General features: G+C 39.6%; 1 protein-coding gene across 2 annotated transcripts in view; it reads right to left on the reverse strand.

Annotated features, from left to right (window-relative positions):
- Window positions 1–424: 424 nt before the first annotated feature.
- Window positions 425–25065, reverse strand: part of GEMIN5 (gem nuclear organelle associated protein 5) — a 40808-nt gene continuing 16167 nt past the window's right edge. For both annotated transcript variants that reach the window (XM_065874100.1, XM_065874099.1), the window contains exons 12-28: window positions 24092–24165; window positions 23203–23384; window positions 19070–19209; window positions 17899–18070; window positions 15851–16078; window positions 14717–14830; window positions 13596–13718; window positions 12719–12814; window positions 12159–12296; window positions 11004–11151; window positions 7840–7959; window positions 7102–7312; window positions 5793–6047; window positions 4189–4351; window positions 3057–3561; window positions 1568–1664; window positions 425–1002 (exon numbers count right to left, since the gene is read on the reverse strand). In XM_065874100.1, the coding sequence (XP_065730172.1) occupies window positions 835–1002; window positions 1568–1664; window positions 3057–3561; window positions 4189–4351; window positions 5793–6047; window positions 7102–7312; window positions 7840–7959; window positions 11004–11151; window positions 12159–12296; window positions 12719–12814; window positions 13596–13718; window positions 14717–14830; window positions 15851–16078; window positions 17899–18070; window positions 19070–19209; window positions 23203–23384; window positions 24092–24165 (2934 nt within the window). In that variant the 3' untranslated portion in view covers window positions 425–834. The remainder of the gene's footprint in view (window positions 1003–1567; window positions 1665–3056; window positions 3562–4188; window positions 4352–5792; window positions 6048–7101; window positions 7313–7839; window positions 7960–11003; window positions 11152–12158; window positions 12297–12718; window positions 12815–13595; window positions 13719–14716; window positions 14831–15850; window positions 16079–17898; window positions 18071–19069; window positions 19210–23202; window positions 23385–24091; window positions 24166–25065) is intronic.

Consider the following 25065-nt stretch of genomic DNA (forward strand, 5'->3'; position numbering starts at 1 on the left):
TGGGTAGGACGGAGTGGGAACGCCGTGAGATTTCATCATGCTACTCTGAATGGCCACAGTTTAAAACTGATAAAAGTTGTCTATTTCTGGAATTTCCCATTTAATATTTTTGGACTGCTATTGACTGGGGGTAACTGAAACTGTGGAAAGGGAAATCGTGGCTGACGGGGGTGCTATTGTACTGCCAGATGTTCTTGAATTCCTGTGTTCTGCTAACACAGTAAGGTCAACTACCAATCACAAGCCTTAGTTGTCAGCCAGTGCTGGTATCAGTGACCTCAGTTTAGAGTTCTTTAAGTCTAAGCTGTTGATGAGCACTCTTTCTGTTTCCCAACTTATTCAGTTGAAAGTTTCCATTATGTACCTATTAGATACTAGACACTCTGAAGTGAGTGCTAGGGGTAAAATAGTAAAGGGAAGACATAATCTCTACCCTCAAACAAGAGTGTACATGTTTATGATCAGGCAAAGCATTTATAAAGGTAGCTTGTGTTTAAGAATGTAACACTTTGGGTGATTAAAATAGTTTCTCCTCTTTGGACGAAACCTGCATAAGGCTTTAGAGATTATCAACAATCACTTTGCAGGTGTTAGTTCTGAGTAACCACTGCTGGCTTTTCATGATCTTTCTTCCAGTAGGAGACCACAATTGAGTCCAAAGTCAGATTTGTGTTTAAGTGTAGAGTTGATTGAAACTTGACTCTCATTTGTATTATCTGGATCATTGCAGAAACATACAGGGATCAAAGTGAAGGTCTGGCGAGGTGTAAATGCAGAGGTGAAAGGTGTTGGATGTTTTGAATTTGGCACTGTTTCTTAGAGGTGCTTGAAAGTTCACGTGCAGAGGGTCTCGTAGTGTCGTTTGTAAACTTTAGTGCTGCCGTATTTCTGAAGGAGCTCTTGAGCCTGTTGCTGCATTTCCTGGGTCACGAAGCCAGAATATTGGGACCCGATGTGAAGCAGGATGAGGCAGCACTCCAGCACATCTGGGAAGGGCCAGGTCTGAAAGATGACACGGGGATAAATAAGGAAGCATTTGCAAAAAAAAAAAAAGCCACAGACACCTGCACAGAGGCATGAGTGTCTCAAGTCTTATCTCATGACACTTCTCTGGCACAGTTGAGCCATTATCTCTCCTAAGACTTCACCAGTTACTCTAAGGAGAGATGATACTCAAAACTGAGATGTCCCTCTCAAATGATACAATCTTTTCTAGAGCCCTACTCAAATGAATTTAAAACATGATGCTTCTGTTACTACTAGGGCCACATCCAAATATACCTATCCATTTGTAAGCGATCAGATACATGGGACCAACTGTAATTTTACTCTACCTCATCATTAGAAAATTTGTTACATTTCTCTGAAGGCTAAGGTATAAAATTGCTTGTGGTGTCAATAATTCTACTCTCACAAAACATTTTAGCTCACCGAAGGCAACTGGATCTTCAATTTTTAAGCACATACAAATGTGTACAGATTTCAGATGACATTAAAGAATTTGGTGTAGTCAATTGATAATATAAAAAGTAATGTTTTACCAAATGAACTGCTATATAAATCTTACCTTAATACTCTCAGGAAACTTAGCTATTCTCTCATTTGCCTCTGTAATCCTTTTGGTTAATTCAGGCAAAGAAACTGGTTCATTTTTTTCTTCTTTACTAGTGATAATAATAATAAAAAAAGTACAAGTTATACGTCTTGCCCCTAACTTTTAAATCTGTTGTCCTGTAAATAAAATTACTTTGTCACCTGGGTCTTTATCTCTTATCTTTAAATACAAAGGCTAAGAGAAGGGAATTTAACGTGATGTGATGTAAAATTTTCAAAATGCAGTATTGTTCCTCACCACTTTCCAAATCCCCACTTCTTAGACATGGAGCTCCAATGAAAACTAAGGACCTTTAGGGGATTCAATCCGCAGCCAAATGCAAAGGGCTTGGACTTCCCTGGGGAATGGGTTAGACAGAGCCTGGGTTCCTACCCTCAGGGTGTATGGATGCACATTTTTCTGGGAAGAGTGTCTTAAGCTTCTCAAAGGGGCCCTCTGATCCAAACGGTAAGAGCCGCTGGGTTAGAGAACTTTTTTGTGTTTTTCTTGTTACTAAAACCGAACTTAAAGCGCTGCCTAGAATGTGGTAGCTCACTAGAGAAGTAACTCAAAACTCTGACTCAGGATTTCACTTGTAGTATTTTTAGAGCAGCAAATGTAACTTTAATTTTTAAAAGTTTAGTAATAATAGCTATAAGTTTATTGACTGTGCTAGTTACTATATTTTAGGCCCTGTGTTGCGGGGGGACATAATCAAGGTAAAAGGCACTCGGCATAACAACTCATCAGTAACCGTTAATCACTGCAAATGCCCATAGCCAAGTGCCGTGGGATAATGCAAAAGGGCTCTGAAGTGATTAATAATCATCTATATCTACCTGGCCCTTATTTTCAATGGAAACGATTAGGATGCTGCAGCAATCTGATCATTTGGGATTTTTTACAGTTTAGTGTGTAATTCTGTACACTACCCTTTTTGTGTATTTTTTGGGATACTGCTTTCACTGCCGAGGGTGCGGGTTCAATCCCTGGTTGGGGAACTGAGATCCCATAAGTCGCATGGCACGGTGGAAAAAAAAAGAAAAAAAAAAAGAAAATCAGTGGTTTTCATTAATGATTCAATAATGCGACTCCCTATTTTACATGATTGATGATTTAGGAATCTATTGCACAAAAGTAGGGTTTTATTGTACTGTTGTTATTAACAATATTTGTGATTCTGTTTAATTCTCAAGCAAGGATGGAGTTGGTACTCCATTTATGGATGAGGGAACTAAAGCTCAGAGACATTAAAGACTCCTGCCTGAAAAAAAAAAAAAAAAAAGACTCCTGCCTGAGGTCACTGAACAGGGCCAGGATTGGAAGCCCACATCTGACTTCAAAGCCTGTGCCTTAATGACTGCATTGTGGTGCTTCCAAGTGACCTGATCAATCTCATCAAGTACTATGTGAGAATCCAGCAGGGTATTTTAGTTCCATGTTGTATTGAATCAGTACTTACCACTGGTTCTGGGGACTAGAGAGGGACTGTTCTGCTTCCTGTTCAGGTTCATTCTTATCAGGGCCATTTGCTGTGGATTTACAAAGTTGACTCTTCTGGTGTAGGCGGATCATTTCTGCCAAGGTCTCTTGGACTTCAGCAATGGTTCTCTGTGCATTTTGGAGACCAGCGTGCTCTTCTGAAAAGAGCTCCTTACAAGCGTTCAGCATTTGCTCACCTTCTTCTGTGAGTCTCACGTCTAGTTCTAGAGTCCTGCTTGGCTCTGGCTGGGAAGCTTTGGGGTCAGTTTCTTCAGGGCTGACTTTGTCAAGCTGTTGGCTCTGCTCAACAGAGGTTGTCCTTCTGTGAGCAGCCCTTACCCAGACGCTGGATTCGGGGCAAGGCCCGGAGAGAGACCACCAGAATTCATACAGACGTCCATAAATAAAAAAGGCCTCCAAACTTTTGAAAGCTGGTGTGGTGGGGGACTGATGGTCACCCAGTTTGTCTCTTAGGTGGTCACAGCCTAGGAGAGAAGAAGAGGATTTAGGGTTGTTCATTTCTTTATCTGTCAGAAATCTGGCTTCCTGCCCACATGTTGTTTCCTATCACCCAAGAGGCATATCAGATCCCAAGAAACAGAACAGCAGTGATCCATGGGACCACATGCTTTCCACCAGAAGCCAACCACAGCTAAACATTTCTTGGCCTAAGGCAGTGTCCTCATTGCTACAGGCCATTTAAAGCATGATAGAAAAAGTACTTCATCTGTCCCACTGAAGGCTCTGGGGTAAGATCCCACTGTGTCTCTGAAAAACCACAGTGTTTTAGGTTAGTGACTAATTGTACAGCTCAAGGAATGTCTTCTCCATTCCTAATAACTTGTGAGCACACTGCTATTTCCCTGGAGCTGTGTGTAGGAAAGTATACAGGAGGCAGTGAGGCAGGTAGGTAGGACCAGGTAAAGGAAAACAGCTTAGTCATTCTGGCTACCTCTTAAGGAGGTGGGGTAAGAGAATTCAAACTTCCTACTATATGACACACTGGCCCACGTCTGTCTTTCAATAACCTATGTACTCCTGGTGCCACAACACTGGCGGTGGTTATATCATCCTTTAGTGGGTGTGCTACAGCAGAGCTGGGGGTCTTTTACCCTCTGGAAGAAAGGCTGAGTGCACTTCCTGCATGATGGTGAAGTTTCCTGAGGTGTAGCTCCGGATCACAGCCCGAAGCAGTCCTTCCACAGCTGCGTCCCAGGAGGCCACCTGCTGGCTTAGCACCGCCAAGGTCAGGTCATGGCAAATGTGAAGCAGGAGCTGGAGAGAGGAGCCAGAGACTCAGTTAAACATCCTCTCACATCAGGCACTGGGAATGACACCAAAAATGTTCCTATTAACTGCATTTGGGAAGTACACACAGTCCACAATTAAGAAAGGTCCTCCCTATCTCCACCACCCATTTTTGCTTCCTCACTGGAAACTTTCATATTTAGTTGTACAGCAACATACACTGTCTGGTGTTAAAGTCTGTTCATGCTAAGAAAATGCCTTGACATTTGCTAAATGCAAATTAAAACAAAAAATTAAAATTAAAACAAAATTTAAAAAATTAAACAAAAATTAAAACAAAAAGTGAGTTTCTTGAACTAAAAGCTGTAATTAAAAAAAATCTGGAGTGTAATTAAGATTTATCAATTTTAAGTGTGCAATATGATGAGTTTTGACAAATATATATATGTGTATATATATATGTATACATGTATATATATACACACACATACACATGGTATAACTACCACCAAAATCAAGACATAGAACATTTTCATTGTAAGATACTCCTTTGTGCCCCTTTGCATTCACCTCCCCTCTCCCCATCCCTTGGCAACCAGTGATCTAGTTTTTGCCAGTATAATTTTGGCTTTTCTATAATTCATATGAATGGAACAGTAGAGTATGTAGTCTTTTGTGACTTGATTCTTTGACTTACCATAATGCTTTCAAGATTCACTGATACTCTTTTTGCATTAGTAATTTGTTCCTTTTTATTGTTGCATAGTATAGTTTTCCACTCTATGGATGTACTGCAGTTTGTATACCCATTCACCAGCTGATGGACATTTGTGTTGTTTCTATTTGGCTATTATGAACTAAGCTTCTATGAACATTTCTGTACAAGACTGTGTAGACACCTGGGTTCACTTCTTTCAGTGAAATATCTAAGCAATGGGGTTGCTGGGTGTCATCGTGCACAGGTATGTTTAAGATTTTATAAACTGATCACATAAGGAGGCCACAAAATAACATATGTGGTCTGATGCAGGGGCTGAAATTTTTGTGAGCTAGGGCAGGGAAATGGCACTGGGGAAGGAAGCATGAGGGACTTCAACTTGATTCTTCTACCAAAAGCAAAGGAATATACAAAACAAAACCAAAAGACTCCATGAAGCAAAAATGACAAAATGTGAACATCTGTTAATTAATTCTAATTGATGGGTACCTATTATTATATTAGTTTCTGTGCTTTTCTTTGTTTTTAGACTTTTTTCTTTTTATTTTAGAAGGGAATTCGGATCGAAGACTAACTTTAAAGATAAAGGGCTCTAATTCATCTGAAGGGATCTTTCCAGGTTTCCTGGGCCTGGCTTAATCTTTTCTGAAATACAAACTGGCCTTCTACATGTTTTCTTATTATACTAGACATGGATTAGAGAAGTCTTAGACTACTGATTAATATCAAAAGCTCATGCAGAAGGGGTACCTGTTTGGAGGGAGTGTTACTTGTAGCAGATGGGTACTTGATATCTTGCAGCTGCTGAAATGCTGCCTGGGACTGCTCTGGGGAGTCGAGGCTGAAGGCGCTTTTCCATACTGCAGTCACCCTCTCCACAAAAGGCCTCTCGCTGCCTGCGGGCCACGCATTGTAAGAAGAGGAGGAGCTTTTGCCCTCTGAAAGCTGCTTTTCCTCCAGGTGCTTGGACAGTAGCTCAAGAAGGCAAAACACCAATCTCTGACCCTGGAACCCAATAACAAAGGAGAGGAGCTGTTATGCAGGGAAGTGCTCCATTATCTAGAGCTCTCCCCAGTCTCTCAGATTCTCCCCCTTTGCATTTGCAGCAGCCTTCCCCTCTGTGCTGCCAGCCCAGTGAGTCTTGTGGGAGGGAAAAAGAGGTGATCTAACAGACAGTTTTTCCAAATGCCTTTTGGGGGATTCCTACCCACAGCTCTTGGGGCTCAAGCAACCATATTTATTACTTTTTTTTTTAGCAACCATATTTATAATATGACACCCCAGCTATAGCCCTACTCACTGAAATTTAAGCCACATGCAGGCCAGCCACTTAAGACTTGTGGCCCAGTTTGAGAAAAGATGGGCTGGACTCATCTAGTTCTTTTCTCTGCCCAAACTTCAGATTAAAGCGTACAGAAGTTAAAGCATCATAGGCAGAAGGTGCTGGAGCAGACAAGCTGTGTAGATCTGAGAGCTGGGGGAGTGGTTAGGGGCTGTATCCAAGTAGGTTTAACAGAGGGAATCAGCTGGAAGGGAAGAGAGCACAGAGAAAAGGTCTAAAAAAAATCCTCACTTCTGCTGGGTTTTCAGTTGCCATGAGATTCCTTGTATATCCCTATAATATTTTCTCACTTAAGCTTGGGAAGGTCTCTGTTTCATATAGGCAGAATTACAGCTAATAGCTGAAGAGGGCTGCTACAGGTAGAGCAACATGATTTCTGTTAAAGCCAATCCATTTTCTTCAAAGCAGACCCTCTTCCCCTTCATTTTTGTGCTGATGACATCAATGAAGAAACACGGGCTGAAGTGACTGAAGGCTATTCGACTGCTAAGCAGTGGGAATTACTGTCAGTAACCACATTGTCTTTTACTCTGAGTGGGGCAACTGACAAGCCACAGTACTTAAATGGGATAGTATGGCCAGGGCTTGCTGGACACTTCTAAGGATACACACCAAATCGGTACAGCTTGTGCAACTGGGTAATTCACTTGGAATTTGACTAGAAAAGGGTTTGGGGCTCATCCCTCTTAAAAGCAGGAGAGGCAGTAACAGACTGACCTTTAGACTTTCGTGGAGCTGCAGGGCTTCCTGGGCTCCCACCCAGTTCCTGGCCAGAAGCAGTTCTTGGGCACATCTGAGAGCCAGGGTAGCAGACAACTCATTCTCTCCTACGATGGAAGCCAACTCTGCAGCCGTTCTAAGTGATGCCACATCCCCCTTTTTGGCCAAAACTTTGGCTGCATCATAAGCTGAAGTGGCTCCTAAATAGCTAAAATACAAAAGAAAACTCAAGCAGAGTGTCATAAACAGATCGCCTACACCCGCTCCCCAGAGGGTTGAATCATTTCTTTCTGTCCACTTTGCCTTGCGTGCCTTCCTGTGGTCCCAGGTGTGTCATTACCTGTGGCTGTCCCTGTGAAGGCTGAGGCCAGTGCAGCAGAAGCTGAAGAGGCAGCCTTATACAGGTTAAGGAAATAAAGGAACTTCAGCAGTTGCTGAGTTGAACCCAAGCAAAGGAGGCATTCCCTCCCATTTCCCATATTTAATGATACAAGACATCCCTAAAGAAAGGAGTGATTTCCAAGTCCACGACTTGGATTTCTTGAAGTTAGGGTGACTTACATAAATACCAAGTAGGTAGATCCTGATGAATCTTATGAAGCTGCTTTAATACATATACGCTTTTTAATTTGCTAGTTATTTCACCCCCACCTCTAAACTTCTTTCTTCCACCCTTGTCCAGCTCTTTCACAGCTCTTCTTTGTTTGGGTGCACTCCTGTTTCCCTCAGACTTACCATTTGGCTGCTAAGGCATAATGGCCGTCTTTTTCTAGGATGGCTCCCCAGCTGAGGTACAGGTCTTTCAGGATCGGGTCTTCTGGGCGCAGCCGGGCCTTGGCAATTGCAATAGCCTCCCTAGAGGCAAGAATAGGTAATTAGCCAATCTGAAAGAGGCGCTAGGAGGGGCTGCAAGGTAGGATAAGCTGTTCCCTTTGTGTTTTTTGTCTTGTTCCAACTTCCCATAAAAAAACTGTATCCCTGCATTACAGGGCAAGTTAGAACTGCGTGCTGTGTTCAATTCTTCACCTATGTCAGCAGCTCTTAAAGTGTGGTTTGTGGATTCCCGGAGTTCCAAAGGCTCTTTCAGGGGGTTCGTGAGGTCAAGACTATTTTCACAATAATGTCAAGGGGTTATTTGCCTTTTGTCAGTGTGTTGACATTTGTACCGATTATGCGAAAGCAATGGTGGGTAAACTGCTGGCGTCTGGAGCAGGAATCCAGTTAGTGGCCCTTGTCGTTAAAAAATAAAAAAGTTAATTTCCTTGAAAGGCAGAAATGATTAATTTCAGTAAATCCTGCACATCGTGTTAATATTCTATGTGACAAAATGGGAAGAACGTTTTGTATTCTTTGCTGAATTCCAAAGTACAATGGTTCTATGAAAAACCTGTATGAACGGATTGCAAGCTGAACTAGTTGCTTTTTTTTTTAGATGGAATCTCATTACTTCTGGAAAGAATGACTAACAAACTATAGTTATTTAGTGTTGAGTATTTGGCAGATGTTTTCTCAAAAATGAACAAAGCAAGCCTGTCATTTCATGGAAAACGACCAACAGTACTGTTGCCAATGATAAAATTTGAGCTTTCAGGTGAAAATTAGAGTTTTAGGAAACTTGTGCCTGCCACTGTGAGCTTGACGGCTTCCCCAAAGTTAAAGACTTTTCTGATGAAGTAAGCAATGTGATTTTTTTTGATATTTTATAGTGAGATATGTTAACATTTGGAGGATCTGTGTTAACTGACTGAACTACTATTTTCCAAATGACATACAACTTCTGAGTTGCAGCCAACATAAAGTTGTAGCTGGAATAGAAGTGTTTTAGACTAAGGTGATTTAGACACAGCAATATTTAAGAAGTACATAGTTTGAGACCTCTACTTCCAGCCATGATGGAGTGACAACTAGGACCAGACGTATCCTCCTGTTGGAAAATTAAAACACTGGAGAAAATAGGTATGAAGCAACTGTTTGCAGCCACTGGACACCAGGCAGCACAGGACTGTCATCCCGGAGAGAACGAAACAAATGTGAGCCCAATCATGGCCCTGGCTTTCTGCCTAAAACCATTTTCCCAGAAGGAATCCCAGCAGAGCTTCAGCAGTCAGGGCTGAGGGGAGACGAAGCAATTGGAATTTGTGGGGCACTACAGTAGGAAGGAAGAAGCTGTCCAGAGAAAGAGCTCCGCAACAGTGCTTAGGGATCCTGTTGAGTCTCTGGTTTAAACACAAAGCTCTGCATATGTAGGAAAGTCCTTAAGGCTGTACAAAGAATAATCAGGGAACGATAAGCTGAATAATCCCCAGGGCTCACTCAGGTTGTGGAGACATAGAAGTTCTGACCACCCAGACATTTGAGTTCTGATTTGTTGACTTACACAAGGCATTCGGTAAAGACACCAGAAGGCAGGAGGGCAAACTAATTCTAGAGTATGGATTTCTCTGAACTTGCCCTAAGAAAGCTTAAAACAGCCAGGAAAAGATCAAGTTGATCTGCAGGTAACTTTACGGCTTGCCAAAACAGAGTCTGGCATTCTCTAAAGGAAGACAACACACCAAAATAGGATTAAAAGAAAGTCCCACCAAAGCCATCATGAAATGGCTGAAAATCAGTGGTGGAGAAAGTCCTAAAAACAGAGAAAAAAGACATAGTTCCTGTGTAACAAAGATAAGAATAAATGCAGTAGTCAAGTCAACAATGCAAGCCAAGAAAAAATGGAATGATATCTATGAAGCACAAAATGACAGAACCTTCCAATCTAGAAGTCTACACCCACTGAAAGATCCTTTAAAATAGAGGCAAAATTAAAGACTTTTATAGACAAACAAAAGTTGATGGAATATGTCACCAGTGGGACCACACTACAAAAAAAAATGTTGAAGTTCTTCACGGGAAAGAAGGAATTGACAGCAATTGGAAACTTGGATCTACATAAGAGAATGGAAAGTGCTGGAAATAAATATACGGGCAAATATAAGAAAATGTTAAAAAACTTAAAGAAAGGTAATTGTTTAAAGCAAGAATTCTAATATTGTAATGTGGGGTTATAACATGTATATAGTGAAATATAAGACAGCAATAGTGGAAGGGACAGGAAGAAAGAAAGAAGTATGATGTATGCAAGAAGTGGTACAATATTATCTGAAGGTAAACTGATAAGTTAAAAATGCTCATCATAAACCCTAAAGTAACCATTAAAAAAAATAAAGGATTATAGCTGACATGCCAGTATTGGAGATAAAAAAAAATTTAACTAATCTGAAAGAAAGCAGGAAAAGAAGAAATGAAATAGCAACATGGTAGATTTAAATCAGTCGCACTAATATTTACATTAAAACACTCCAATTAAAAGGCAGAGACTATCAGACTGGATAAAAAACAAGACCCAACTGTATGCTGTCTACAAGAAATATTTTGTTGCTTTTGTTTTGTGTAGTTAAATATGTACTGTAGTGGAAGAATAATAATTTGAACAGAAAGGATTCATACCAGTCTCAGAAGAGTGGTTACTGCTAGAGAAGGGATGAGGACAGAATCGGGGAAAGGCAATTCAACTAAGTCTGGAATGTTATACTTCTCACTTAACAGGTGGGGCTTAAAAAAGTTCCTCTCTTAGTAATTCATTAAGCTGTTCATTTGTGTCATGCTCTTTTCCTTATTTGTATTAACAATAAAGAAATTAAAAAAAAATATCAGTAGCAAATATTGCTGAAAGTTAACATTTGTTAAGTATAGGTGGTGGGTGCACTGATGTTTAAGCTAGCGAACATACATTTGTGTACATTTGAGATGTTTAATTACAATAAGGGTTTTATGGTGGTTATAATGAAACAGAACTGTTACGTAGATTAATTTCACATTACATCCAACTGCTGGTTCAACTGTTGGGTCATACAGACCTGTAGAAATGGTTTGACTTGAGCAGCTCCACAGCTTCATACACTTTGTGGATAGAAAGTAGGTGAGAGGCAGCCTTGACATACTGGTCCTGAAAACACAGTTGTTTGGCAAAAGCTTCCACGGCCCATACCCACACGTGGTAACCGGCTTCAAACAAACAAACAAACAAAGAACAGCAGATTTAAGGAAAAAAAGCACGTACATTTGGGTTGAAAATGCTTGTTAGTCACTGTATTAAGCAGAACATTTAGATAGTAATTCAGTTGCTGTTTCATCTGATCGTGTTTCATCTACCTCTCCCCGTCCCTACATTTTGAAACGTAAATTGTTTCTCTGATTATGTAATACATAAAAAATAGTACAAAATTCAAATGTACATGAGTATGGAAGTCAGACAGTGCTTACCCTTGTTGGGGTGCATGTAGACTGACTGAAAGGGAGCATGAGAGAAGCTTCTAGGGTGCTGGTAATGTTATGTTTCTTTTTATGGGTGCTAGTTACAAGGGTGTATTCAGTTAGTGAAATTCAAGTACACTCATGACCTGTGTACTTCCATCTCTCTCTCTGGCATACTTCAATTAAAAGCTAAAAAATGAGGCATGGCATAAAAAATTTCCTTGTTATCCTGGCATCCTTCTACCCAAACTTGTCCAAATTCCTTTCCCTGGAGACAACCGTTATTATTAGTTTCTTTTGAAACCTTTGGCAATAATCTATGAATATATAACCACACATGTATAAGTATCAAGGACAGAGTATTAAATATTCTGTTGTGCATCTATACCTTGATTCTTTTCACTTACTAAATTTTGGAGCTCCGCTCTGTATCAGAATGCACAGAGCTGCCTCGTTTCTTGGGTATCTATAGGAGTTTCTACTGTATAGATATACAAGATTTAACCAGTCTTATACTGATGGACATAGAGGTTCTTGCGATCTTTTGCTATTACAAACACCACTGCAATCATAGTCCATATATAGCTGCCATTTTGCATGTGTAGGTGCAGTTAAATTCCTACAGTTAGAACTGCTGGGTCCAAGGGATGTGGATTTTAAATTTAATTGTTAGACATGGCCAAATTGTCCTTCAAGACAAGTCTGTCTTTAGTGGATGTATCCTAGAGATGCTAGGGCTTTTGTTGAAAAGAACATACCGACTGGTGCCATAGCCACAAGATTGTCTGTCAGCTCCCCTCTTTCTGCTGCAGTCTGCAGAACACCTTTTAGATCTCCTTTCCAAAGCATGAGCTGGTGAAATAATTCAGGGTGGCCATTTTCCAAGTGACCTTTTCCTGTTTGGAGGAGAAATATTTGGAAGATGTTTCAGAAACATGTGTCTGCACTGTCTTCTAGAAAAAGAAAGGCAGGATGAACGACAGGAATAAATTCCTAGAATATGTAGTCACTGGCTGATGGGTAAGTCACTTCCCAGAGTGTTCATAATGGGGACTGAAGCCCACTCAGTCACTTGTCCACCCACCCACCCACTTTCACTTGCACTCAGACACTCAGAATGAACACTGTTTAGGGTCCTGTGACAGATGCGAGTGAGGGGTGTTTATGAACATGTAAATAAGGGAACTCAAAACCTAGTTAGCTGACATGTAAAACTAACCATTACCACACCACAGGATGGCAGCCATAAAAGAGGTATGTATAAAGCGTTAGGGAAGCGTAAAGATGGACAGGATTGTGTTGATTGGACTAGTCTCACCTTCAACCTCAATCATTCTGTACAGGGTAGCCCTGTCTGTGAAAAGCCCCAGGTGAAGTCTTTCCTCAAGATCAGCAGACACATCCTCCTTTGGCTCTGCTAATTCAAAAACAAAAATTCAGATGAAGTCATTTAATAGGTTACTGTTTTCTGTCCAGTTACTTCCAAATGTATGTAACACCCACTACAGATGCTGAGAAAAAGCGTCCTGTGCTCTTGTTTAACCTAACAGAGACCCTGCTGGTTACAAAGTTGGCAAAATATGAAAATACTTTGTTAGGTTTGTTAGGTTTGTTTGTCAGGTTTGTTAGGCTCAGGTTTTATACTGTTTGAATTTCATTTTATCATGTGCATCCCTTTTCAACACATAAAATTCAAAATTACAAGGAAAAAAGTTGCTCAAATGTTAAAATAACACACATTAGGTGAGGGCTTTGAAAAACTGAGACCAAAACACCTTCTATAAACAAAAACTTCCATCAAAAATTTTTAAAGGAACTGCCGTATTAAGGGTTATTTCCAATGAGCAAATGATTTTTTTTTTCTACATGTACATGCTGTTTACTGGGGAAAAACTGTTGATGGAATTGATTCACGCTGAGATATTTAAGCCATCATACCAATTCCAGCACCCATATGGCTGGCAACAACTTGATTTATAATAGAAAAGCAGAGAATTATGTCTCCAAGACACTGGAGAGTGCTGACAGCGGTCAGAGTGTGGACAGAACCTGGCAGCAGGGTGTGGGGGAGGGATGATGCAGAAATACAACAATTTTGGACATTGTTGGCTCATTCATATAACATATAAACAAGCACTTCTTATGTGTCACTTCCCAGAAGACTACGGATGGGCCAAGGAAGTGTATTTCTGTACCTCTGGAGTGTTTTGCAGTGGCTAATACCAAACAGTCCTGATGAAGCTCCTCTTTGGATCTGTGGTCCAGACTTGTACTCAGTGGAAGCATGGAACGAGCTTTTCGCTTCTTGATTAAGGCTTCTGAAATGTAATAAAAGTACAGACTGTCTGAAGAAGAGTTGATTAAAAACACAAAACTGAATGCATGCCCATTGTATATGTAACCTACTGGAGGGATACTGCTGGGCAGAGAAAGTTCCCACTCTTATAAGGAAGCTTTCAAATTAAATTAGCTGGGGGCAATGTTCACAACACACACAAACGTGTCCCTGTGAAAACTTGTGAAGCAACATCAACAACTGCAAAATGACAGTTCCTCAAGTACTAAAAAAATGACCCCAAATTGAAACAATCAAAACACTTACAAATATTTAAAATCTAAAACAAAACGAAAAACTGAAAACTTTTGAGTTTTCAGTTGCATGCAATTTTTGAGGACACTTTAACAAAATATTTTATTTATTGTAATAGCCAAATAAATAAATTTGTTTTTTATTCTTTTTTTTTTTTAACATTTTTATTGGAGTATAATTGCTTTACAATAGTGTGTTAGTTTATGTTTTATAACAAAGTGAATCAGTTACACATTTACATATATCCCCATATGTCCTCCCTCTTTCGTTTCCCTCTCACCCTTCTAGCTGGTCACAAAGCACTGAGCTGATCTCCCTGTGCTATGCGATTGCTTCCCACTAGCTTGGTTTTTATTCTTTTGTTAAAAAATTTTTGGCTGCGTTGGGTCTTCATTGCTGCACACAGGCTTTCTCTAGTTGTGGTGAGAGGGGGCTACTCTTTGTTGTTGTGTGTGGGCTTCTCATTGCGGCAGCTTCTCTTGTTGCAGAGCACGAGCTCTAGGAGCGCAGGCTTCAGTAGTTACAGCATGCGGGCTCAGTAGTTGTGGCTCGTGGGCTCTAGAGTGCAGGCTCAGTAGTTGTGGTGCATGGACTTAGTTGCTCCACAGCATATGGGATCTTCCTGGACCAGGGATTGAACCTGTGTCCCCTGCATTGGCAGGCGGATTCTTAACCACTGCACCACTAGGGAAGTCCCCCCAAATATTTTAATTATTAAATACCAACCTGACTTTTCTTTAGGTGCCTCCTTTTTCAGTAAAGTGACTTTGTTATTAATGGTGACTCTTGACTTTTCAAAGCCTAAGGATGCTGGAGTGCAGATAACTGGTTCTTTAGAGACTACATCATGGGGAAAAAGAAAAAAAATGTGGATAAGAACAATGTAGAATCTAGTTCTTTTTAAAAATAAAGAGTATACCAGTCTTAATGGTGTGATTTTATCTATTACCCCAAATATAAGATGAAATATTTCAGATAGGAAGCATGGGTAGTCTCCCTTTCCCCATCTCACAAACTGCCTTCCAAGAATCTGTAGGTTTATTGCTTAGAACTCTTGACTAATTGATCTAAGGAAAAGTTATAAACGTTCTAGCCTCCACAGCTTTATACCATAGGTCTAGGAGTTCCCAAACTTGGCTTGGGTGACAAAGTACTAATTGCATTTTTAATTCCACAAACGAGGAACAACTTTACCAATAGAAATTTAAAGTGTATGGGATACAGAGTCACAAACCTGAGTGTACACACCATGAACTCAAAAAAACCCACAAAAAAACAAAAAACCCAAACTAAGTTGTTGATCTACAGGGGTAAAAGAACATTTTATGATAAAGAAGTATTCTGATGAATCTAAAAAATAAATCCATTAAACTTTTTAGATCTTTATTTACCCAAACTGTGGGTCCCAGTGGCCATCCCTTGGGATGGAGAGGGTCAGGGAGGACTCTGTACCATATATTTTGGCCATTTTAAATTCTGTCACATCAAAATATTCTGCTGTAGAATTAAACATGAGTCAGTCCTATTTATATTGTTTGCCTGTAAGTTCCCAGAGTGGTGAGTTTCTAGGTCAGATATTTGTAAGGGACAATGGTTTCTTTCAGTAAACATGGCTGATGACATCATATTGTTAAAACTTTCCCCACGTAAGTTTCTATGTATACATTGCCCTAGTTTCACTTTGTCCCACAGTCTTACCCTGCTCAAGTTGATAAGAAGTTTTCTCTATAGAACTTCACTATTTCCATCCCAGTCACCCATTAGATTCCCTTAATACTTCAAAGGTAGACCTGGCTTAGTTTCCTGGTCATGATTACTAAGTCCTAGAGAGTTAGTGAAACACAGGATTTGGCCACATACCTGCCGAGGTGACACCACAGGGTAGCTCTGGCTCCCGGGCTTCCTCCTCAGTCTCCTGGTCTGACACTCCATTCTCAACAGGGCCCGAGCTCTCCTTTACACTCTCTTCTTCATTCCCGTCACACAATTCCTGCTTTACAGGCACTCTCAAGATGGGCTTTTTCTTCTTTTTGGGCTTTGGCTTAGGTTGAGAGAGCCTTTTTTTCTCTAATTCAATATTTTTCTTGCCTATAGAAATCACAGTTCAGAAAAGGATAAATTAAAGTATATATTCTTGGTTAAAAGCACTCTAGGAGATAATCTCCAAAACCTTATTACTCTTGTTTTTGATAACATTCTTGCCCTTTCCCTTCCTTCCCAATGAATTCTTAGTTATATTATCAAAATGTTAACCAAACCAAACCCTTTTGGGATTTCATTAAATCATAAACACAATGCCCTATTTATCCCTGAATACTTGAGTGTGTATCCTACAAACAAGGATATTCTCCTACATCATCAGAGCACAACCATTAAAATCAGGAAATTAACAATGATAATTACTCCTGTCTACTCCCACCTCACTTAAGTTCTGCCAGTTGTACCAAGAATGTCCTTTATAGCAAAAAGAATCAATCCAGGACTACATGTTGCACTGGCTTGTTATGTCTCTACTTTCTTTCAGCCTGAACAGGCTCAGATTTTATTTTGACTTTCATGACTGGAAACTCATGAAGATTACAGGATAGTTATTTTGTCAGATTTCCTTCAAATTGGGTCTGCCTTATGTTTTTCATGATTAGATTTAGGTTATGCATTTCATTGCCCCAGGCAATCACTGATTTGCTGTCACTGTAGTTTAGTTTTGTCTGTTTTAGAAATTCATATGATTTATAACTACATTTCTTTTTTTTTTTTTTAATTTATTTTTGGCTGCATTGGATCTTTGTTGCTGTGCACGGGCTTTCTCTAGTTGCGGTGAGCAGGGGCTACTCTTTGTTGCGGTGCACGGGCTCTTCATTGCAGTGGCTTCTCTTGTTGCGGAGCACGGGCTCTAGGTGCATGGAGTTCAGTAGTTGTGGCATGTGGGCTCAGAAGTTGTGGCTCGCAGGCTCTAGAGCACAGGCTCAGTAGGTGTGGCATATGGGCTTAGTTGCTCCGCGGCATGTGGGATCTTCCCGGACCAGGGCTCGAACCCGTGGCCCCTGCATTGGCAGGTGGATTCTTAACCACTGCGCCACCAGGGAAGCCCTATAACTACATTTCATACTCTGTATTAGCTATACAGTATTTAGTCTTTGTGCCCGGCTTCTTTTGCTAGGCATAATCCTTTTTGAGACTCATCCATTTTGTTGTGTTTAAAAGTAGTTACTTTTTATTGCTGAGTAGAATTCCACTACAGGATATACCATAGTTTATTTACCAGCTGATGTACATTTGGGTTGCTGTTTCCGGTTTGTGGCAATTATAGATAAAGCTATAAGCATTCTTTTATAGGTCTTTATATGGATGTATCATTTCATTTCTTCGGGTATATTTCTAGTTGTTTATATACTCTGTCTAGTTTTCTAGCTATTTCTGGTGAGTGGGCAAATCTGGTACCAGTTATTCTTTTATAGCCAGAAATGGAATTCTGTTAATTATTTCAAGTTCAGATTGTCCCAGATTTGGGTAGCCAGCCCCTTCAAGCTGGCTTCTCTGTCCTTTTGATGATCTCTATTCTTTGAGCACATCCTTCTTTTGTGGCATATGGTATTGCAGGCTCATCTTGTATTTTTCCTCTCCTAACCTGGAATTAGCCATTTCTCCAGAAGCCCTGGTCGGTCCCTTTTAATGGAGAATGATGATATTTAGAAAACAAGATCTGGGTGCTAGGTATACTTGTTACTATTTGGGTGTTGTCTTCAGGCCCCTCATGGCTGCTATCCTTGCTTGGGCTTCCAACCCTACCATCCTGTTGCTGCCGCCCTGCACGAATGTCTTCCTTGCTTGACTCCAGTCAACTCACTTACTGAGGCAAGGAGAAAGGGAATTAGGCAAGCCTTTATGGGCTCCAGGTTTTGACTGACCTTGAGGAGGTCGGGAGTGTTCTTGCATGGAAGTGAGCCATTTGTACACACAGAAGTCATCTGCCCCTGAGTAGATGCAGTCTGGATCCAACGGAGACCATGCGATGCAAAGCAGTCGACCTCGATGTCCTCGGAAATTGCATAGAGGCTCTTCCTGGAGAGTATCCCACACCTAAAACCAAAAGTCATACAAGAGAATAATTTCTCGTTATTCTATTGTTTTTTGGGGGGGTATACATTTTAGAAAAAAATCTTAAAAATCTGTGTACTCTTATTTCCTCTTGTGATTTGTACTTTTAGGAGTTCAGTTTCAGAAAGTGCTATTTCCTGTGGGAGATTTATGTATTCTGGGATATAGAGGCATTCCCATGTGGATGATTTTGAGTAAGCTTTAATGGTGCCCTATGGATTTCACTGTCCTCAACCAGTATCGTATGTTATTTTTGGGCTGGGGATTCAGATACCATGAAGAGAATTCTAATTCAGAGCCCACACCTGCACATGTGATGGATGCTTAGGGTTCTAACTTCTCACAGGTGATTCTTCTGTCTGTGGGAAAATGATCAATTTCCTTGCTGTTTCTTGAATTACTCCAGTCTGCACTGTACAAAGGGTAGCCCATCATGGCTCTCAGCTCTGTGTAGATAGCTCATTTACCACTCAATACTGAGACAGATTTCCATCACAGATGATAGATCCTAAGGTCTCTTCTGGTTCTGATATCCGAAACTCACCCCATACCTCTGGTTTGGCATCTCATCTTTATTTTTGAGAACTTGGAGGTCTGAGTTACCAATTTATTATTAGAAATATTTTTTCATTACTTATAGTCAACATTCTGTGATAGAACAGAATGGGAGGAGTACTTTTCACATCAACTTTAGTCCTTTAAACTGACAGTAGGTCAGAATGAAATCTTTAAAAACATCGGAATTTAGCTAGTTCCTATTAATATTTCCCCTTTCATCTAAGTAAAATACAACCCAAACTTAGCCTGCCAAGGTCCCAGATATATTTAATAAACTAAAATGCCCTCTAGAGCTCAGAAAAATCGCTTTCCATAGAAGATAATGGTGAGGGAAGGAGTCTGTACAAAACTGGGGGAAAGGAGGAAAGAGTTTGAGTTAGAGTACACAGTGAAGAACCCACTGAATCAAGGACGCAATAGTACCTGAGCTGTACCATCATAGGAAGCAGATATCAGCCTTCCGTCATGATGTGGGCTCCATGCCAGACTGGTAATCTTGGCTGTGTGCCCTGAGAGGGTCCGGTAGGGCTCTGTAATGGTCACTGGAGTTTCAGGATTGCTCTCTATAAGACAAGGGGATGATGTCATTTCTACCAGCAACAACAACAGAAAGACATAAAGAAGGGTATTAACATGGCAAGAGTCAAGATTTTGCCACGTGCTTTCTGTGTGATTTTCAATATTGTTTCTACGTGGGCAGTGTTGTTTAGTAGTTAAGTGTGTAGGCATATCCACAGTGCCTGGCACATGGGCTTACTGCAAGAAGTATTACTTATCATTCTTTCTTTCTAAAAGCCATCAAAATGAAAATAATACATTTTGGATGTGATACCAAGAACATATCATGTATATGGCACTCTAGCTAAAAATGTGTGACCTGAATCTAGTCATGAGAAAATAGGAGACCAAACTAAATTGAGGGGACATGTACAAAATAACGGGCTGGCATTCTTCAAAAAAATCAACATGAGGGACTTCCCTGGTGGTCCCGTGGTTAAGACTCCACACTTCCAATGCAGGGGGCATGGGTTCGATCCCTGGTTGGGGAACAAGGATCTCACAGGCCGCGTGGTGTGGCAAAAAAAAAAAAAGGCTGACAGACTGTTCTAGATATAAAGGACAATATTGGATCAATTGACAACACTAGAATAAGCATGGCAGATCAAACTATTGTATTAAATTAATTGAAATTTATAATGGAATTATGGTTATGTACGGGAATAGCCTTATTCTTACAAAATACACAAATATTAAGGGATATGGGGCATGACACATGCAACACAAACAGTTTGGAAAAATACATACATACACACACACACACAGAACAAATCAAATATTACAAAATATAAGTTGTTGAATCTGTGAAAGGGTATATGGGAGTCCTTTGTACTATTTTTGCAACTTTCCTCTAAGTCTCAATTATTTAAATATAAGAAGGTAAAAATAAAATGAAATGGATTCTGGCCATTTTTTTCCTTTTTCTATTATTCAGTAGATATGAAATAAAAAACAAACTAGGGTGACAGTATTACAGTAGAAAAAGATCTGCACTGCTCTTAAGTATTAACTTAATGCTCTTCAATAAGTGATGCTGAGAAAACTGGACAGCTACCTGTAAAAGAATGAAATTACAACATTTTCTCATACCGTATACAAAAATAAACTCAAAATGGATTAAAGACCTAAATGTAAGATCTGAAATCTTAGAACTCCTAGAAGAGAACTCTTCGACATAAATCATAGCAGTATTGTTTTTGGCTCAGTCTCCTAAGGCAAAAGGAACAAAAGCAAAAATAAACAAATGGAACCTAATTAAACTTAAAAGCTTTTGCACAGCAAAGGAAACCATGGACAAAACGAAAAGACAACCTACTGAATGGGAGAAAATATTTGCAAATGACTGATAAGGGATTATTTCCAAAATACCTAAACAGCTCATAGATCTCAGTGTCAAAAAAACAACCCAATTAAAAAATGGGCAGAACACCGGAATAGACATTTTTCCAAAGAAGATATGACCAATAGGCACATGAAAAGATGCTCAGCATCGCTAATCATCAGAGAAATGCAAATCAAAACCACAATCACATCATTTCAAACCTGTCAGAATGGCTATCATCAAAAAGAACACAAATAGGGACTTTCCTGGTGGCACAGTGGTTAAGAATCCGCCTGCCAATGCAGGGGACACGGGTTCGAGCCCTGGTCTGGGAAGATCCCACATGCCGCAGAGTGACTAAGGCCGTGTGCCACAACTACTGAGCCTGTGCTCTAGAGCCCGTGAGCCACAACTACTGAAGCACACGCGCCTAGAGCCCGTGCTCTGCAACAGAGAAGCCACTGCAATAAGAAGCCCATGCACTGCAATGAAGAGTAGCCCCTACTTGCTGCAACTAGAGAAAGCCCATGTGCAGCAATGAAGACCCAATGCAGCCAAAGGAAAAAAAAAACCAAAAAACACAAAACAAAACACAAACACAAATAACAAATGTTGGTGAGAATGTGGAGAAAAGAGAACTCTGGTACATTATTATTTTTTTTTCTCTCTCTCTCTTTTTTTTTTCCTCTAGTACATTATTGGTGGGAATGTAACTGGTGCAGCCACTATGGAAAACAGTATGGAGGTGCCTCAGAAAACTAAAAATAGAAGTACCATATGACCCAGCAATTCCACTCCTGGGCATATATCCAAAAAAAAAATGAAAACACTAATTCTAAAAGATACATGTACTCCAATGTTCATAGCAACATTATTTACAACTGCCAAAATATGGAAGCAACCTAAATGTCCATCAACAGATGAATGGATAAAGATGTGGTATATATGTACAATGGAATATTACTCAGTCATAAGGAAGAAGGAAGTTCTGCTGTTTGCAACAAAAGAGACCTAGAGGGTATTATGCTAAGTGACATAAGTCAGACTGAGAAAGACAAATACTGTATGTTTTCACTTATATATGGAATCTAAAAAATAAAATGAATAAATGTAACAAAACAGAAACAGACTCACAGATATAGAGAGCAAACTAGTGGTTATCAGTGGGGAGAGGGCAGAGGGGAGGGGCAAGATGGGAGTGTGGGATTAAGAGGTACAAAGCTGTATATAAAATAAATAAGCAATAAGGATATATTGTATAGCACAGGGAAAGATAGCCATTATTTTCTAATAACTTTATTATTTATTTATTATTATTATTTTTTTTTGCGCTACATGGGCCTCTCACTGCTGTGGCCTCTCCCGTTGCGGAGCACAGGCTCCGGACACGCAGGCTCAGCGGCCATGGCTCACGGGCCCAGCCACTCCGCGGCATGTGGGATCTTCCTGGACCGGGGCACGAACCTGCGTCCCCTGCATCGGCAGGCGGACTCTCAACCACTGTGCCACCAGGGAAGCCCATATAATAACTTTAAATGGATATAATCTATAAAAATACTGAATCGCTATGTTGTCCACCTGAAACTAATACGATATTGTAAATCAACAACTATACTTCAGTTTAAAAAAATTAAGTTTATGTCCTTTGCCAAAGTAGATATTTAATTTGGAATCAGAGGACTAGGATAAGCTTTCTAACATATCATGCTTATTAGTTACAAACTGTCTGCTATTTATTATTAGAAAAATCTATGTACACTATTAGTTTTCCTGTATTCCTTTTAACTTGAGAGAGTCACTGCTAGAATAAAAATTGTTTTGTTATTACAAATAAAGATTCTCAGGAAATCACTGGAAATTAGTTCTAGAGAAATTTAAAGTGTCAACTTGAAATTTTCACTATGGTTGACAGCACATACTCTCCAGCACTTTGGAAACAGATTAGTGTCACATTATAATTTCTTCATATTAGAAAAAAAAGTAATTACATCTCCTTTACATTAAAAGAACAGGCGCCTCTGACCACTTATTATGGTTCTTCTGGGTGCTGAAGAAATTCAGAGAAGTTTAAGATTCATTAAGGAATACATCATATGAAAAAGATCAACGTGCCAGGCAGGGACTAGTAGTTACTAGAACACATGCAGACTCTGCAATTAGACAATTTGGGTTTGAATCTAGGCTCTATCATATACTAGCTGTGGGACTTATGGAAGTGAGCTAACCTCTCTGAGCCTCAATTTAATCAGGAAAATGAAGAAAACAAAACCTACCTCCCAGGACTGTGAGAATTAGATGCAGTCACACATGGAAACACTGAGGGAAGGGGATATAAACTGGCAAAATCTTTTTGGAGAGCGACAATTTCACACAAGATGAAAAGTCATATCCCTACCCCTGGCCTGGAATAACTATAGCAATAACTATACTTTAGAAAATCTGGAGAAAACATGCAGCAAACTAATAACACTGGTTTTTACTGAGGGATGGGATTAGGGAATTTTGTCATGTTTGAAACTTTTGTTGTATTTTAAATAAGGTGAATATTACTACTTTTGAAAGCAGAAAAATTATAAAAGTATTTAATACCGAAAAGAAAGGAAAAAGGCACAGAAATTGGAACAAGAAGTAGCGGAACACATATACCACCCCCAATATGGAAAGAAACCAAAGTTACCTATGACGGTCTGCAGGTTGTGCACATAAATGACTGCATTGTTGGACCCAGAGGCTATCAGATAGCTCAGCTCTGGCTGGCTGCCATACTCATGATGCCAGCTAATAGTATTCACAAGCTTGTGATGCTGCTGGATGGTGCAGATCAGTTTCAAGTTAGGAACCTTGAATATTTCTATTGATCTGGAATAAGAAACACACCAAGACAAGAAAGATGGATGCTCAAAATTACAGTCCAATGCAAACAGGTATCTCCCTCATCCCATCAGTCAAAGAAAGGTGAAATGGAATAGGATAACCCTATATAAACTGCAGAGGTTACTCTCTCACAAAGAACTAGACACAAAAAGTAGTTCTTTCAAACAGTTTTCACAAATCTCAACAATCTCTGGAAAGTTGTGTTTATCAGGCTTTTACAATAAATGGTGCAAGGAAGAAGCTAAAAGAAGAATTAATAAACAAATGGCTGAAATAGGACTATGTTACTATGATCAACATTGGAAAGGGGAAAAAAAAAACCCCAAAAAAACAAAAACAAAAAGAAAAAGATGTTGGAAAGGGCATGGTGAGGCCTAAAAAGCATTTCTGCCTAGGTTTACTATAAAAAAAATGAAGGGAGATTTAGGCAGTTTAATTCTGGAGATGAGGATTCTGTGAAGCACACAACAGCCAAAACACAGAGTAGGCAAACATTCTCTATGGGCTGAAAATATTTAACTTATTTTGCAGTTCTCAAAAATGCAGAGAGCTGAGTCATTTAAGGATATCAGGGATAAGTCATAATATCAAATACAACTAGGTTTTCCCAACTAACATTACAGATGGCATTAGCTTGTGATCAAATATATGCGCAATTACAAAGTTTTTTTTATAAAGAAACAAACACATACCCATCTTCATTGCCAAGAGCCATGATTTTGCCATCTGCTTTCCAGCTGATCTCTGTGTGTACAGGCAATTTGTACTAGAAAGCAAAACAAACCAATCTTGACTGAAAACATTGTTCTTCTTACAAATCAGTGATGACAGTGTGGGGAAAAAAAAGAAAATCCCTAGTTTAAAAATGTTCTAATTGTACAACAGCCATTCTTATAAATAACCTACATAATTCGCCAAAGAGGTACTAAGAGCAAGTATTTGAAATACGATTTCCTAAATGGGATAAAAAAGAGAGGCCAGTAAATACTACATGTCTGTAGTGTCTAACCTTGTGAAATGAACTTAATTAAAATGATTTTTATCCCACAATAAGACATGAAACATATCCATTGGCTGTGATAACATGGGGGTCGTCGCCTTTTTAATAGAAGTCATACACACTATGATTTTTTCTTCCTATCTCTTCTGTTTCTTTTCCAGAATCTTTTTTTTTCCTAACTTTTTTTTGGTGTTCCCCAAAGCTGCCTGGGCCCTCTTCTTTTCTTACTTGTCTCTTTAGATCACCTGATACATACCTGCAGCTTCTTTAGCTACCATTCATGTGAAGAGACTCCAAATTTCTATTTCCAGCCCAAACTCCTTATATGAGCCTCTGATCCATACATTTAACTGTCACAAAACTAAAAATTTGTTAAGAATAGGAATGTTGTCTCTTTTATTCATTGTTGAATGTTAATGTTCAGATGACATTTAAGACATGAAGGAATACAGTCAACAAAAATAATTCAATTTATGATTAAGTGTTATTTTTATGCTAGCCATACAAAATAACGAGCAACAGTAAAAAATGCTCGTTTGAAAGAGTAAGGAAATCTCAACATTTATGGTTTCATTTAAAAAGACAGTTCTGGCATACAGATACACTGATAGGATGGTAAAGAAAATGTGGCTAAATGTGGAAATCTCAGTCAAGGATATAAGGAAA

This window comes from Phocoena phocoena, chromosome 3, assembly GCF_963924675.1.
Source record: "Phocoena phocoena chromosome 3, mPhoPho1.1, whole genome shotgun sequence".
Classification (NCBI taxonomy): domain Eukaryota; kingdom Metazoa; phylum Chordata; class Mammalia; order Artiodactyla; family Phocoenidae; genus Phocoena; species Phocoena phocoena.